A 17,308-nucleotide genomic window follows, 5' to 3' on the forward strand; every position below is an offset into this window, starting at 1 on the left:
GTTTCATTGTTTGGGCCACTTGGAACCAATCTCTTCACTCCAAAATCAGCTATTGAATGTGGTGGAGAAGGTGGAGACGTTTCATTGTTTGGGCCGCTTGGAACCAATCTCTTCACTCCAAAATCTGCAATAGAATGTGGTGAAGAAGATGGAGATGTTTCATTGTTCGGGCCGCTAGGAACCAATCTCTTCACTCCAAAGTCTGCTATGGAATGTGGTGGAGAAGGTGGAGACGTTTCATTGTTTGGGCCGCTTGGAACCAATCTCTTCACTCCAAAATCTGCAATAGAATGTGGTGAAGAAGATGGAGATGTTTCATTGTTCGGGCCGCTAGGAACCAATCTCTTCACTCCAAAGTCTACTATGAAATGAGGTGGAGAAGGTGGAGACGGTTCATTGTTTGGGCCGCTTGGAACCAATCTCTTCACTCCAAAATCTGCTATGAAATGTGGTGGAGAAGGTGGGGAAGTTTCATTGTTTGGGCCGCTTGGAACCAATCTCTTCACTCCAAAATCTGCTATGAAATGTGGTGGAGAAGGTGGAGACGTTTCATTGTTTGGACCGCTTGGAACCAATCTCTTTACTCCAATATCCTCTATAGAATGTTGTGGAGAAGGTAGAGATGTTTCATTGTTTGGACCGCTTGGAACCAAAATTCCAAAATCCGCTATGGAATGTGGTGGCGAAGGTGGAGACGTTTCACTGTTTGGGCCGCTTGGAACCAATCTCTTCACTCCAAAATCAGCTATTGAATGTGGTGGAGAAGGTGGAGACGTTTCATTGTTTGGGCCGCTTGGAACCAATCTCTTCATTCCAATATTCGCTATTGGAACCGGTGGAGAAGAAGGAAACATTTCATTATTTGGGTCGTTTGGAACCAATTTTTTTATTTCATCATAAGAAACATTTCTAGACACATCAAATTCAGAAGTAAAGAAAAAACTATCACGAATTGCTAAAGATAATGTGAAAAACAAGAATTGGAACATCACAATTCCAAAAAAACTCTTCATGTGTGTTGTATTTTTGTTGTTCATTTGATATGTTGAAAAATGAATGTGATGTATTATTTAACTGTCTGCCTAGAGCTATTTATATAGTTATTAGTCGCTTTAAAAATACAGGCATGTCATAATAATTTGTTTAAGGTAATTGTTAAACTTTTAAGTAAAATATCACTGATTATATATTCGTAGCAAATATTTGATATACCAAATCAAATCTTTTGAATATAACTACACGTATCTCTTATGTACATTTAACTTTGTTAATATTGAAATTTATTGTCTAATTTGATCAAATGCATGAATAAAGAGATTTGTTGATGAAAACAATATTTTATTAAAGTTGAATCCAAATCTAATAAAAATAGACAATGATAAAAAATTAACTATCCCAACAAATAATAAATGTATTATTTTTGTATTTTCTAATTTTTCATAATTCTAAACTAATAGTATTTTGAAAAGTACAATTAATTTTGTTGAATTTATTATTTAACATTCTCCATCCGTTTTTATTAGATCTTGTTTAGGATTGTTGCATATAGATTAAGAAAACATTAACTTTTTTATATTTTCTAAAGAAAAACATTATTAACTATTCACTTAAACACAATTCCACAAATAACAAAATAGACTACATAATACAAATAGTCATATAACATAAAAATTAATATTTTTTCATTAATAATGGAAATTTTTATCTAATTTGGAACAATTTTTTTTTTAAATGCCATCTATTAGAAAACGGAAAGAGTATTAACTAACAAAAATTGCATTTAAAACTTCAAGCATGCGTCTATTTGAAACAAAATTTTATTTTAAAACATTTTCTTATAGAATTAGAGAAAATATTCATCTTGCAATAAAATAAAATAAAATATAGTAGATAAACATTCTCATCGATATTTTAGAAAATTATGCAAAAGAACATAACTATACGGATTCCATACTCATCAAATATTAACTTAAGTTTTTTATAGTTATTTGACAAAATTTCACTAAATTGTATATTTTTAAACTTTTGTGAAATACAATCTCATAACAAATAACTATATTCATGATTGTCAGTGCAAAAAAAAAAGATTTATTTCTCATTTGGATTACAAAAGTTTAAAATTTCCAACCAGAAATTTCGTAAATTCATTGAAATTAAACTACTGGTAAAAAAACATGGGAATTTTGCTAATAGGAGACAACTAATCTCATATATTATCTACTCTGTCATCTATTTCTAAGTACACTAAAATCCACTATATAACACAAGGAAACTATACACCTACTCACTACCTGATTTTTAGTCAACACAACAATGACCGCCCAACAAAAAGGAATAAATGAGCATCCACAGCGTTAACACCATGATTAACCTGGAGTTCTTAGAGTGGAGTTCTTAACGGAAATTAAGAAACTGTTTCTTAACTTTTAACTAAAAAAACTAAGAACCGGTTCTTAAATAATGCTAGACTATACTGAATTACTTAAAATTGAAAAGTAAAGAGTTTTATTTGATTAAAAAGTTAGCCAATGAAAAACAAACACGTGGAGGGAAAGTTTTTTTAAGAACAAGCAGAGTACGGTCTCCCTTATACTCTTTTTATTCATCTTTTTCTAACGTTGCATATTTGGTTTTAGCCGAGTTATATAAGGCACAGACGAACTCAAGGCTGCCCATTATCCACCCCGAGTTTATCTACAACGCCCCATCTTCTAAAAGGTTATGGCGTTTCAATCACTTTAACCGACCCATCTGAAAATCCAACAGCTATGTGATTCAGTTCTTGAGGATGAGCTGTGATTATCCGTGGGATGGATGGGAGCGATATTGCAGAAAAGATACCAGATTTTTGTTGGCTACGTGTGGGTTTGGGCTTGTAGGCTGATGGGGCAATGCGACATCTGAATCTCAAGTATTGAGCATAAAAAAATCCAATGTTCCCCCATCTAAAATGATGTATAAACCAACGGGTTGTTGCGTGAGATTAAAGATTGATGTGTCGGACATTTCTCAATTTTGTTCAAGTAAATCTTCAGGAGTACAACCGTTGTCTATATAATTTTACTAAAGCATCTTAACATTTGCTTACTTCCACTTAAGTAGATTACAAAGATGCTATTAGCTTTGGGTAAGCTAGGGTTTCCTCAATCTGATAGGCTTTTCCAAATCCATTCAGCACTATCAGAAGGAACTGTAAACTCTGATAAAGGCTCCCCTAAGAGAATATAGCAATCATTCCTATGCAAAAATGTAAGTAACCTCATCCCCCATGTGTCTTGTTTGATGTCTTTTGAGAGTATAGCATCAAATTCGATTCTCCAGGATTGTTCAATGCCCATAGATAACTGTCCAATAGCATCAAATCACCTCTCGTATACGTAACTCCTTCAACTATATATATATATATCAACAGAGATCAGTATATATCAACAGATAAGAAATATATAAAAAGATATATAATTCACCTTCGGATACGAGTCAGATTTTGATTCCAGCTTCAGCATATTTATCCATCATATCTTTCCCAGAGAGAATACTATTATCCCCGTACAGCCGTAGTGACAAATGACTATGGTAACCCTTATTCTCAAGAGCTCGTTTGCTTTTCTGATAAATGGATTTTGGATCGAGATGCTTAGGGGTTATAGGAAATCGTCTACGTCCAAGAATACACTGGTGTTACCCGCTGCCAAAAAAATAATCAAATCAAATCGTGTGTATAATTGATAAAAATTTACTGTGACAGATCGATCAAATGAAATATAAGCACTATATAGACAAAAGCAAGAGAAAGAGAAAGAGAAAGAGAAAGAGAAAGAGAGAGATCCTACTGGTGGATATTCTGGCCGGGTAGTGGAAATCCGTCGGGTTAGACATGGTTTCGACGGAGATAACGAACCTATAGATCTGTGGTTAGAGCATATGCAATGGTGGACTCCTTCTTGGAGTCCTTACCATTATTTTAGTATTTTTTTTTTGAATAGTTAAAGACTCTAGTAAAAATGGTGTGTCCAATGGTGATCTCCAGTTAGGAGTCCTTAAGAATAAAAAAATAGAATCGAACCAAAATCGAAAGGAACAAACTTGGGATTTTGAAACCCTAAATCGAATGGAGAAAATTGCGATTTTGAAACCGTAAGAACAAACAAGAACAACCCAAATCGTAAATCGAATGGAACTTAAATCGAAAGGAAGAAACTTGGGTTTTCAAAACCCTAAATCGATCGGAACCAAAATGGGTTTTGAACCCGTAAGAACAAATCGATTGAAACGAAGCAATCCCCAAATCCCCGAATCGTTTTATACCCAAATCGTTTTCAAACCCTAATTTTGAAACGAAACTATCCCCAAATCGATTGAATAAACAAAACCGAACCCTAGATTGAGAGGAAAACAAAATTCAAACTAATCTAAATCGATTAATCTAGAAGATAAGCCTTCTATTTACCTTGAGGATCCGAGGGAGACCAATCGCGATGGTGGGTCGAGAGAATCGCCGTCGAGAGTCGAGAAGATTTTTTTTTTCTTTGCTTCGGTTGAAATGACCCATTTTTTTCCCCATACGAAACACAAAAGCGGCCCGGTCCACTCAAATTCGGACACGTAACACAAGGATCGAGTCCGTCAACCACCTAATTACGAACCAATCCTTACGTTTATTAAGCTTAATATTATTATTATATTAAAACTAATGGGACCATTAAGCGCTAAGGATTCGGGGTCATCATCCGTAATCCCCGTTGCGCATGCTCTTACGGATGATGAAAGGCGTTTTGTAAATTAGTGTTATGGCTGTGATTGTTTACAACTGTTGTGATTGTGGCTTTTAAAAATATTTCTTTAAAAACCTTAGGCTTTAGTAAGTTGACACTTTAAAAAAAAGTGTTTCAATATTATCTTCTTTTATTGTATTGTATTTGTATTACTCTAGTTTTATTACTCTACGTAATTTCTATATATTTGGGTAATTTATATAAATAAAATAGTTGTTAAAAACTTTTAAAAAGTCTATAGCCAGTAAATGCTGGTTTTTGCAAAACTTAAATGTAACAAGAAGAAATTTAATAAAAATTACTTTAGAACAAAGAAAAATCATAAAAACATGATTGGCTGGCTTTGACAGAAAATCACCAAATTTCGAAGATGACTAACTTTTTTTTTTTTTTTGACTAACTCCTTCTACAGTGAATAGCACATGAAAATTACAAAGAAGATAGTTTTAATAACCAGCAAGAAAGACTGGAAGGGCGAGGTCGACAAAGAAGTGATATGGGAATGTCAAAAAGAAGCCATATGAGAAGCGAGATTCCGATCAGATCTCAAAGAAGAATACAAGGAGCGAGTTGATATCCGAACAGATCTACTCACAAGGATGAGACTAGAATTTGATCGAAACTAGAATGGATCCAAAGAAACATACAAGCCATTGTTGGACCCAATTTCGGTCAATCCAATAATGGGTCACGATCGAGGATATGAGCCGTAAAGAGCTGAAGCCCATAGCGAGTATACGAGCTCGAGACGGAGACTTCGAGGGCCCAGAGGTCGCGGAACAAGATACGGAGATCGCGGAGCGATTACGGAGATCACGAAGTCGACCTACTGTAAAGAGAGGAGAACATACATGGAGGGACACACGTTGAAAACCCTAGAGAGAACTACACCCACACTTCGACCTTGTTTTCATCCATCTTTAGATCTTTTCTCTTAGCGATCTCGTTGTAACGTTCGATCTTGTTTTACTCATTGTATTCGATCTTATTCATCAATAAAAGTCTATTTTTTTGCCTATCGGAAACTGATTAGATCGTTTTGTTCGAAAGATATCGTTGCATACATCATTTATCTTCATTTGATTAAATTTCCGATTACTATCAAATTCTTAGTGTAGATTTTAGGATCTATGGCTGGACATCCAACGAAGAACCACCAAGATGATGATCGCGTCTTGTAATTAAACCTAACAGAGATTAAAACTGTGCTAACTAAAAATGGTTTATGTTAGCTAATTTTGCATGTGCCATGTCAACATGTACTCAGAGTTTAATCACATGTGGAAATTAATCACATTTGACACATCAATACATGTCATCGTAGCCGTGTCATATTTTAGAACTGATCAAATCATAATGCTTTTATGTGAACGTATTTTTAATTAATAGTACGATGCTAATTTATTTTGTCTAAATTAAAATTACTACTGTATTAGCTTAGAGGTTGATTGTTTGTAGTTTCTAAAATGGTTTTTGGCTTTTGTTTTTGACAAACCATTTTAATTGCCAATCAAGATTTTGTTAAAAGTGATTCTCTAAAAGTTAGGGAAACTAGTTTTTCAAATAACTACCTAGTTCTACACAAAAACCAAAATCTCTATTTTCTTAACTTTTTGACTACGTTAATTTTATATAAGAGTAAAACTCTGGTATTTATATATTATTAAAAAAAATCTAAAAAGATATTTAAAAAATAAAAATATGATTTAAAATTATTATTTTAATTATAAAATAAAGTATATATAACTTATGTTTAAACATAGAATTAAATTTTGTGTTATTTGCTGTTTTTTCAAATAAGCTTATTTATATTTTGGTAATGATATTATATTTTATTATTTCCATAGTAAATATTTTACTATTGATAATATTTTTATTTTATTATTTTATAAGCAAAATTCAGAAACTAAAAACCAAAATCTAAAATTACCATTCATGTTTTTCAAAAACTAAAATCTACTGCAAAATCAAAAACCAAAAACCAAAATCTAAAATCCAAAAGCCAAAAACTAAAAACCAAAAACCAAAATCTAAAATCTAGAAACCAAATAAACAATCATCACCTTAGTCATACTTTATATGAAAACATGAAAAGTTTTATATGAATATTTTATTTCTTTGGATATATGATTTAGCTTCCACGCATGTGTCGCCTTTCTATAAGGAAATAGTCCAGAAAGTTGGATATATATAGCTGTCGTATGAATGATGATTTTGATAATACATATTGATCTTAAGTAAAATAATGAAAATAATATTTTGGCTCTGTGTGGGTGGCCATACATACAGCTGCGGCTCGAGAGTCTCCTCAAGATCCTCCTGTAATACAGGTCTTCTTGCTCATTTGACTTCTATTATCCTTTTTATATGTCAAACTTCTAATTTCTCAACTAATTCATCACTTAACAATTAACATAAACCCATATTGACATGACTATGATGATATGTATTGATGTATTGCATTGATGATCAATCATGACATCATGTATTCATTTTAGTTTTATCCCTAAAAAATCCAATGGTTTTTTAGTTTAAAAAAAAAAAAAAAAAAAAAAAATTAAAAGCAAACCAATTGCGGGCCGCCACGAGTCAGTGGGGCCCGCGAACAGTGTAAGAAACTCACTAAGATCGGTTCTTAATTAGTAGTTTTTGTAACCGATCCTTAAAGATTTTGTGGGGGCTCACGCACTAAGAAACCCACTAAGGATCCCGGATAATCATGCTCTAACAAAGTGGAATTAATTATTATACAAAAAAAAAAAACAAAGTGGAATTAATTTGACGGCATGAAACCATACGTGGCGGAACAGAACAAAACGACAGAAGTTAATGAAAAAATAGATAGAAGTCAAGGCAATTCTAATATTTCATGTTTCATTACTTAATTATTTAGTAGAAAATAAATAAAAGGAAATGATATAGATCGATTGAATGCATATTATTAGCAGCCTTCCACTGAAGATGATGCCAACTAAATACATACGTGCTTCACTTTGAGGCCAGCTCATATCTCATCTCTAAGTGGTGAACAGAGGTCGAAACTATAAGTTTGCGTAAAGGGAGGGAGCATAGCTAATCTCAGACCCCACCTTGGTATCCAATGGCAGCCACTAACCTCTAGCGTCCACGGTGTTTCACAATTATTCCGGTCCAAAATCATATAAAATTAACATAAAATATCAATCCTTGTCACGTAATTTTTTTTTTGTTCACCTAATAATTCATTCAAAAGGGTTAAACCGGGTTCGGTACAAAACCACTAAGGGCTTGTTTAGCGAAACCGTCTTCCCAGACAAGGTTCTCACGATGACGAAATCGAAAGCAAATATCATCAAAGTACGAAGCAAGCAAATGAATATCACAAATGAATATCAGAAATAATTCCATGAAGGCCGGAGAAATCCTTGTCACGTATCTACCGACTACAAATTTTAGCTGAATAAATATCATTTATGATCTAAACAAATGTTTGTTTTGATGATCTGAATAAATGATTTCTATTATAGTGTGAGGATAAATGGTTTGATCATTTCCTTGTATCCAATCAGTACAAATCCCATAAAAAATCATTTTTTTATCCGACGATTGCATGAATCATACACGTACTACAATTTGGAAACGTTTGACAAAATGTTCAAAAAAACGTTTCCAAGAAAAGAAAGAAAGATAGTTGAAACTGATGGTTGAAATGTGGCTTTGAACCTCAAACCAGGGTGTCTGTTTTACTTCTCTCTCTATCAAATTCGATCAAAGAGTTTGAGAATCCAATCTAAACTCAAATGGATCCGTGCTCTTTCGTACGGATCATAGTCGGAAACTTGGCCGTTAGGTTTCCGGCTTCTTCGTCTTCCGAACCGTCTGTTTCAGCTCCAAATTGCTACTGCAAAATCAGATTCAAGAACTTCCCTCGCCAGATCATTTCTGTTCCCGTTATCTTCCAAACCGAATCTGAATCCGTGACTCGTTCCTCCAGTACTGTCGCTGCTTGCTTCAGTTTAAGCAAAGCTCAGATAGATGCTTCTTTGAAGAAGACTAAGTTCATCGTCCTCTCCGTCGAGACTTACTTACGCGGTGATGTCGTTAGCAGCGCGTCGTGTGGACTCGCTTCCGCGAGTGAGAAGTTACTCGGACGATTCGAGGTTTCGCTGGATTTGAAAGCGGCGGAGACGAAAACGTGTGCGGCACACAAGGGATGGGTTGCCTTGAGATCCAAGAAAGGGAGGAATAAAGCTGGATCCGATCCGGAGCTCCATGTTACCGTACGGGTTGGACCCGACCCGAGATTCGTGTTTCAATTCGACGGCGAGCCGGAGTGCAGCCCTCAGGTTTTCCAAGTACAAGGAAACACGAAACAAGCGGTGTTCACTTGCAAGTTTGCCGCGAGGAGTTGCATATCGTCGGAAAAGGAACAACAGTCCAAAGAGAGAAAAGGTTGGTCCATAACGGTTCATGATCTCTCCGGCTCACCGGTAGCGATGGCTTCCATGCTCACACCTTTCGTTCCATCACCCGGCTCGAACCGCGTGACCAAATCAAGTCCCGGCGCGTGGCTTATTCTCCGACCCGACGGTTGCACGTGGAAGCCATGGGGACGGCTAGAAGCATGGCGTGAAGCTGGTTACAGCTTCGAGCTCTTACAAGACGGAGTCGCCACTGCCGTCTCCGCTTCCTCATCAATCAGTTTGAAAAATGGCGGGAGTTTTGTAATAGACGTTACCGGCGGGACAACCACGGCGGTCTCTACGCCGACAACGAGTCCTTATGGAAGCTGTGATCTCGGGTCCGGATCTAGCTCCGGGTCGAGATCAGGATCCGGGTCGGATTTTGGATACCTACTGCCGCAGCATCCGGCGCAAAACAGAGGGTTTGTTATGTCGGCTTCGGTGGAAGGAGTTGGGAAACGGAGCAAACCAGAGTTGGAAGTCGGTGTGACGCACGCAACATGCACGGAGGATGCAGCAGCGCACGTGCTGTTAGCTGCGGCGGTAGATCTCAGTTTGGACGCTTGCAAGCTGTTTTCTCATAAGCTAAGGAAAGAGTTAAGACAGCAAAGCCAGCTTGGTGTCGTTTGACGTTTGACCAATTCATGAATTGTCTTCTAGAAAATGTTTATTTATTTATTTTTTAGGTAGCGTTAAGGACTCTAGAGCATGATTATTAGAGGATTCTTAAAATGAGTTTCTTAGCGGAATATAAGAACCCGTTTCTTAACTTTTAACTAAAAAAGCTAAGAACCGGCTCTTAAAACTCTTATCTAAGAGTCGGTTCTTAGCTTTTTTAGTTAAAAGTTAAGAGACAGATTCTTATATTCCGCTAAGAATCCCACCTTAAAAACCCCGCAATAATCATGCTCTAAGAGGAGTATTACTGGGAATCTAGAGTCTAAAATAAAGCAAAATAGAAATGATAGATTTAGAGGAGAGAGGTAAGACCATCATTAACTGTAGAGGGCTCTTAGGTTTTTTTTTTGTTTTGTCTGATTTAAAAAAAAAAAAATTAAAAACGAACCAATCGCGGGTCGCCACATGTCAGTGGGAGCCGCGAAAAGTGGCAAAACCCTCCTAAACTCGCCTCTTACGGAAGAAGTAGAAGAGGCAGTCCTAAAGATAACGGTGGAACCCGCATAATTTTAAATTTTACTTTTTTTGAATGAGTAGTTTTAAGAGGCGCCGTTGTTGATGCTCCGAGAAGCGTATGGTTATGAAAAGCCGTAGGCGAATGGTAAAGAAACCCATTTAATACATGTCATTCTTTTATTGGTTTAAAAACTAAAGCAAAGTTGAAAAATTAAGAAAACAATTTTCTTTTGGTTGAGAGATTTTAGACGGTCGATGTGCATGCTCTTAGCCAGCCAATTAAAATTGTTTGTATATTTCATGTACAGCTAAGAAATGACAGTAACAACTTCTTATCTCATTATCCGATCCTTTTTAACTTCTTATAAACAATAAAAACTATAAAAGTAATTCATTTTATATCATTGAAAAATCATTAATATGGTTTTTCTCCATTGTAATTACCAGGAGGATCATAGTTGCATGTAATAAAAGTACCACCACTGTTACACACCACTTTAGCACATCCCAATCGAAGAGAGTTTCTCCAAACCACTTGTGTGTAATGCAGACAAGTGCCACCGTTTGGATCATTACAAGTGTTGCTATCGTAGTCGTAGTACTTCTTCTCGTCGATCCACATTTCCGAAGCATCCTCAGCCGACATATCTCCGCTACTCCATGCTATGTTCTCTCCAAAAGGTCCATTCGAATGGACCATGGCACAGTCACTGACTCTCTGGTTTGCATAGCTCGAGGCATAAGCAGCGACCTCATCGCTCCAAACCAATGGCTCTACCCCAACCTCGTGCCGGGCTTCGTTATGTGCCTCTAGGAATTCTTGTTTCCAGTCTTGGGCTAAAGATGGAAGAATGAAATTACAGGAAAGAGCGATTGCAAATAGTAATAAGATGCTGGGTTTGAGTCTTTTGACTAGAGACATTGTTCATTACAAGTTGATTACGTGATGGTGATGAAGCTTTAGGAGTTCATAAGTAGTATTTATATTTCATATTTTGGAATAGTTAACAACTTTGGTTTGTAACAAAAGGAAACAAATCTTTCTCAAAAGAAAACAAAGGAAACAAATTGCTGTTATTTTTCCAAAATTAAAAGAGGACAGTAGTAACATACTCTCTATATAAGAAAGATAACTAGTCAACGGTACATTCTATTCTTAGTATTCCTTTGATTTTACTGATTCTGGGGGATTTGAATCTTATGTACACGTATCTCTTGATAATGATTGAAAATTTGAATGCTTATATTTTCTTATTATGGAAAATAATCACAAATTAAAATTTAATTTCCAATTGTTAGATTTTTTTAGTGATATTTTATTTTTGTTGTATGACAGCCACCTTGCTTTTAGGTCCGATTGGTAATGCCTGTAGCTTAAAAAATTTTGCTGTAGAAAAAAATCTGTAGACTTTTTGCTGTGCCTTTAGATTTTAGTGCTGTAGAATTTTATGGAAAACACTAAAAAATTGCTTTGGATATTTGGCTCTGCAAAGCACTTGTACAGCTGTAGGCTATTTCAAGAGCTGTGGTTTCAAAAAAAAAAATTTAAAGCTTGATTGCTCTGAATTTGGTGCTGTAGAAATAAATAGGGCTGTGGACAACACCTACATCAACTACCAATCACCCCCTTTGTAACTTTGTCCAATACAAAGCACAAGACATTTTATGGCCCTTAATATGGTTTTTTTTAGAGAAAAAGACAAAAATAGCACTAAATCAAGTTTTTGTTCCCAAACTAGCACTCAAGGTCAAAAGTCACAAAAATAGCACTGAATGTTTTATCAAAAGTCACAAACTTAGGGTTTAGAGTTAAAGGGTGGGGTTTAGGATTTAGAGTTTAGGGTTTAGAGTTTAGAGTTTAGGGTTTAGGGTTTAGGGTTTAGAGTTGAGAAATGAGGTTTTGGGGATAAGATTTCAAATTTTGAAAAATAAAAAAATTAAAATTTTCAAAGGATAAACTTAGAAATGTGCTATTTTGGTCATTTTAGTTTTTGAGTGCTATTTTTGTGATATAAATTTAGAAATGTGTTATTTTGGGGATTTGCCCTTTTTTTTATCTATCTGGAGGATGGACCTTAGTACTATCCGAGTTCTATGGTTCTTTGTCTATTGACGGTAAACCCTAAAACCGAACTTCTTCGTATGATCGTATCTATGTGGGGATTTGAACTCAAGACCATTCAAGTTTCTTGCTTCTCAAGCTTCGAATTCCTTGCATATCAATCTAGAGTAATGAAACTTGTCTTAGTTACATATAATTTGGATGTTGTCCCCACAATACGCATATAATGTGAACGAGAAGAGGGATTTCGGGGTGGTGCTAATGAAGTTGGTGACAGGGAAGAAGCAGGTGGAGGAAGAGCTCGGCACGAATATAGACATCTTCATGATGAGATTACTGAAGTTTTGTAGTTCATAGATTGGATAACCCAATTAAAGGACTTATTGTACAACGATCTCATGCCCAATAATATAAAAAGTTCTCAATAGTTTTAAATATGTACAGCTCAATTCTTGGACAATGATTTGATAATACAAAAACTCTTGTATGTGACTCTGTTCTTAGAAATACACCTGTCTTCTAAGAACAGAGTAGGTGTATTTCTAAGAACAGAGTCACATACAAGAGTTTTTGTATTATCAAATCATTGTCCAAATTTAATAGCCAAAGGTAGCTAACCTTCGTACAATAATATAGGAAATAAACAGGATAATATCAGAACGACAGTTTGGCCGAGTGGTCTAAGGCGCCAGATTTAGGCTCTGGTCCGAAAGGGCGTGGGTTCAAATCCCACAGCTGTCAAATTTTTATTTTTCCTCCCGTTTTGGTTATCAGTTTTAAGTTCTGAACTCTCTATTCAGGGGTTTCCTTCCAATTTTCACAAAGGAAATGTTGGCATTTTCCTCATTGACGGTATATTCGCTTTCCTTCGATAGAGCGGAGTATTAATGTGGAAATAAATTAAAAATTAGAACAAAAGGAGTGGTGGATTGTGATACATGAGAAAGAGACCGAAAGTCCATGAATAATTTAGCACTTAGACCACTACTTTAGCACTTAAACCACCCGCAATGCGGGATCTTAGTTGTTTCTTACCACTAATCCTTATACAAAATAGATTAAAATAATATTATAAAATTTTCGTAAGCGTTCCTTAATTAAGGAGTTTAAGGACTTGGTCCTAGATGACTTGGCAACGTCCGATTGGTGCGGGTTAAGGTTGTGTTTCGTAAGGAAAAAAAAAGCATTATACTCGCGACAATAACGGAAAAAAAACCTCTCCCGACGAAACGAAGGGCGATTCTGCGATCCTCGTTGTTGAAGGTAAATCAGAGCGTTTTAGTTCATTATTTTTGCATTTGGAGTTGATGCATGTTGATTTCATCAGTTTTTAGGGTTCGATTGTGGGGTTTAAATAGATTTGGGGTTTAAATAGATTTAGGGTTTCAAATCGAATTGGGGGTTTAAACCGAATTAGGGTTTTTATAAAGACTATTAGTGTATTAGTGTTTAACTTTTGCTTTTTAGAGTATAGGGTTCAGAATTTTGTTTAGGGTTTAGGGATTGAGTTCTAAATCGATTTAGGGTTTTCGTCTGGGTTTGCTAATTTGGGGCTTTTGATTCGCTTATATGTTTGCATGGGGTTACAATCCAGTTTGTAGAAACGATTTGACTTTAGCTATCCTTATAGCGATATAGCGAATCTGATAAGTTTTTTGTTCTTGCAGGTTCTGAAATGGAGGAAGAACGGCAAGATATGAAAGCACACAAAGCATACTGCGACAGCTTTGATTTCGTTGCAAATGCGCAACAGGGGATTCCCAAACTGTGCCCCTGTGGATCAATCACGAAGAAATTTGTAGACGAAGAGGATACATATGACTACCTCCCTGGGAAAAGATACTTCATCTGTAAAGACTACCAGGTTTGAAGTGTTCTGTCTCTTATGATCGATCTTATTCTTCCATATTGATTTGCTGTTTGACAACGCTTTTTCTGTTTTGGCAGAATGACGGGTTGCATTTCAGGCAACCATGGGTGTGCAACAAGAGGTTGAGAGGCTCAAAGAACAGGTTCACGAGCATGAGAACCTTCTGAGAGAGTGCCAGGCACTTAAGGTGAGTTTATATCTTATCAGTATCATAACATTGGTAGTTGTTTGTACTATCTTTCTAACCTATTGATTGATTTCTCTGATGTCTGTTCAGGCCCAGGTGAGGATGATGCTTATGCGTGTGTCTGAATTTGAGAGAGTCCTCTGAGGTTAGTGTATAAACTTACCCGTCTTATCTTCCTTGTTTGAACTCTTTAACTCTCTAGTTCAAACTTACCCGTCTTATCTTCCTTGTTTGAACTCTTTAACTCTCTAGTTCAAACTTACCCGTCTTATCTTCCTTGTTTGAACTCTTTAACTCTCTAGTTCAAACTTACCCGTCTTATCTTCCTTGTTTGAACTCTTTAACTCTCTAGTTCAAACTTACCCGTCTTATCTTCCTTGTTTGAACTCTTTAACTCTCTAGTTCAAACTTACCCGTCTTATCTTCCTTGTTTGAACTCTTTAACTCTCTAGTTCAAACTTACCCGTCTTATCTTCCTTGTTTGAACTCTTTAACTCTCTAGTTCAAACTTACCCGTCTTATCTTCCTTGTTTGAACTCTTTAACTCTCTAGTTCAAACTTACCCGTCTTATCTTCCTTGTTTGAACTCTTTAACTCTCTAGTTCAAACTTACCCGTCTTATCTTCCTTGTTTGAACTCTTTAACTCTCTAGTTCAAACTTACCCGTCTTATCTTCCTTGTTTGAACTCTTTAACTCTCTAGTTCAAACTTACCAATTTGAATTCAAACGGATTTTAGTCTGTAACTTTGTAGTTTGAAAACAATAACTTCTGCAGTTTGAACTGGTTAACTTTGTAGTTTGAATTCCAAAGTGAAATGATAGGTTATAAATGCACACTAAACCACCATTAAATTGTGCCTAACTGCTTCTTTCAGACTAAACTTCATTAAATTGTCTCTAGCTGTTCTGATATAACAGTTTTCTACTAGGATTCAATAGAGTTGAATATAGAATCCCTTATTTAATCCTCTCCGTTTCTACTAGAGAAACACAGAGACTTCTTCCTAAATGGCAAACTCCTCTAGTTTTGTTAACCTATTAGCCAGCAAAGGGCCAGTTGACCTTGACTCATCAGAACCTCTTTGGTTTAGCAGCCAATGTCCTGATGAGATTAGTGTCAAAGAGAGGAGAAAATGGTCACCCAAGGAGGATATAATCCTCATTGGTGCTTGGCTCAACACCAGCAAAGATCCAATAGTGAGTAATGAACAAAAAGCTGGTGCCTTCTGGAAGAAGATTGTAGAGTACTACAACTCCAGTCCTCTCCTGGTTGGGACAACCACAAGAGAACATGGGCAATGCAAGCAAAGATGGGCTAGGATCAATGATTTGGTCTGTAAGTTTGTTGGCTGCTACGAGATGGCACTGAGGAAGCAGAGAAGCGGGAAAAATGACAACGATGTGATGAAGGCTGCCTTGGATATCTTCCACAGTGACCAGAACATGAAGTTCAACTTGGAACATGCGTGGAGGTAGCTTAGGCATGATGTGAAATGGTGCTCCGCCTATCTGGAGAAGGACTGTGCTAAGGAAAAGCGCAAACCAGTGGATTCTGTTGATGGTCAAGGGGCAGTGCCAGAGCTAGAAGAGAGACCAATAGGGCTTAAGGCTGCTAGCAAGAGGAAGAAAACTGGAAAAGAAGAAGAATTGGCAAAGCTAGAAGGAATGTTGGAGATCAAAAAACAAATCTCAAAGCAAAGTTTGCTAGACCGTTTGCTTGCAAAGCCCGAGCCACTCTCTGAGATGGAATTAGCTCTCAAAATGAAACTTATGTCTGAAATGTTGTGTGATGATTGATGGTTTGTTAGCTCTAACTTTAGTGATGTTTGCATTAGAAATGTGTGTAATTGTTGTAATTAGAGAGTTTAGAGACTGAATATTTCTGTGTTATTAATGATCAATAGAGGTTCCTTTATATAAGGATTACAAGATAAAGAGAAATGGAAGGTATCCAAAACCTAAACTCACTAGGATTAGGAAAACTACTAATACATAATAATGGAAAGATTACATCTACTAGGAAAAGGAAAGAGTTTCCTTTTCTCCAAGCTTTGTGGCCGTCTCTCTCTCTCCTAATGTCGTCTCTCTCTCTTCTCTCTCTAGGGCTTCGGCCGTCTCTCCATCTTCTAGGTATTGGGCCGGTCTTGGACCGGGCTTGGTTAATGGCAATCCACTCCATGATTTATAACACTCCCCCTTGGATGCCATAACCATACAGGATTTGTAGTACGCTTCATGTTGCCTCATTAAAACCTTATCAGGAAAACCCAGTGGGACAAAACCATGATGAAGGAAAAAGAGTACAACACGCACTACTCCCCCTGATGTGAACCTCAGTGTAGGTTTCTACATTCTACGCATCTGGTGCGTGATCTTTCATGTATATGTAGGAAGGGAGCAATCGACCAAGTTCATTACTAAGCCGTATCTAGACCACTTCGACCTATTAGGTCGTTTCTCATGTCTCTTGACATCGAGTGTCCCGGTAAAGCATGCGTGCTAAATAATGTGAACCATATTGTTCTTGGGAATCACTATTGGGTCTTTGCAAATCATGTTTGCATGTGTCCATAATCTAGACGTGATCGTCTACTGCCAAACTCTTTACTTTGATCGGACAAAATAAGTACTTATGGACAATGTACTAGACATGGTTATCATGAACCTATGTCTCGATCTGGCCGATCCTTGTCTGGGTCATAGACCTCGTCTATACATGTCCACTACTTGTCTCATGAGTGTTCAAGATCAATGATCATTGATGTGAGTTTTATACTCTCTGATTATGGCTCTGTGGCCGAACACTCTCATGTATGTGGACATCGATTTCTTTGCCTTAG

At 36.5% G+C, this 17,308-nt stretch overlaps 4 protein-coding genes, 1 long non-coding RNA gene and 1 other non-coding gene across 6 annotated transcripts in view; 3 read left to right on the forward strand and 3 right to left on the reverse strand.

Annotated features, from left to right (window-relative positions):
• The window catches only part of LOC106330307 (proline-rich receptor-like protein kinase PERK10), a 1,238-nt gene extending 384 nt beyond the window's left edge, over nucleotides 1-854 (reverse strand). The window contains exon 1 of the mRNA XM_013768799.1: nucleotides 20-854. Within this exon, the coding sequence (XP_013624253.1) occupies nucleotides 20-854 (835 nt within the window). The remainder of the gene's footprint in view (nucleotides 1-19) is intronic.
• A 2,155-nt stretch (nucleotides 855-3,009) lies between these two features.
• LOC106334037 lies at nucleotides 3,010-3,915 on the reverse strand. Its single transcript, XR_001268513.1, has 3 exons — nucleotides 3,831-3,915; nucleotides 3,465-3,685; nucleotides 3,010-3,390 (listed from the first exon to the last, which is right to left on the reverse strand). It is a non-coding gene; the product is annotated as an uncharacterized LOC106334037 (long non-coding RNA).
• Nucleotides 3,916-8,332: 4,417 nt separating this feature from the next.
• Nucleotides 8,333-9,844, forward strand: LOC106333420. Its single transcript, XM_013771863.1, has one exon. The coding sequence runs from the start codon at nucleotides 8,552-8,554 to the stop codon at nucleotides 9,842-9,844; it is 1,293 nt and encodes a 430-aa protein (XP_013627317.1). The 5' UTR covers nucleotides 8,333-8,551.
• A 919-nt stretch (nucleotides 9,845-10,763) lies between these two features.
• Nucleotides 10,764-11,473, reverse strand: LOC106333544 (pathogenesis-related protein 1). Its single transcript, XM_013771979.1, has one exon. The coding sequence runs from the start codon at nucleotides 11,268-11,270 to the stop codon at nucleotides 10,764-10,766; it is 507 nt and encodes a 168-aa protein (XP_013627433.1). The 5' UTR covers nucleotides 11,271-11,473.
• Nucleotides 11,474-13,071: 1,598 nt separating this feature from the next.
• On the forward strand, nucleotides 13,072-13,151 carry TRNAL-UAG. The gene has a single exon. It is a non-coding gene; the product is annotated as a tRNA-Leu (tRNA).
• A 2,325-nt stretch (nucleotides 13,152-15,476) lies between these two features.
• Nucleotides 15,477-16,265, forward strand: LOC106330308 (glutathione S-transferase T3-like). The gene is made up of 2 exons (XM_013768800.1): nucleotides 15,477-15,869; nucleotides 15,945-16,265. The coding sequence occupies exons 1-2, from the start codon at nucleotides 15,477-15,479 to the stop codon at nucleotides 16,263-16,265; spliced, it is 714 nt and encodes a 237-aa protein (XP_013624254.1).
• The last annotated feature ends 1,043 nt before the right edge of the window (nucleotides 16,266-17,308 follow it).

The sequence above is a fragment of the Brassica oleracea genome, chromosome C3 (assembly GCF_000695525.1).
Source record: "Brassica oleracea var. oleracea cultivar TO1000 chromosome C3, BOL, whole genome shotgun sequence".
Taxonomy (NCBI): Eukaryota; Viridiplantae; Streptophyta; class Magnoliopsida; order Brassicales; family Brassicaceae; genus Brassica; species Brassica oleracea.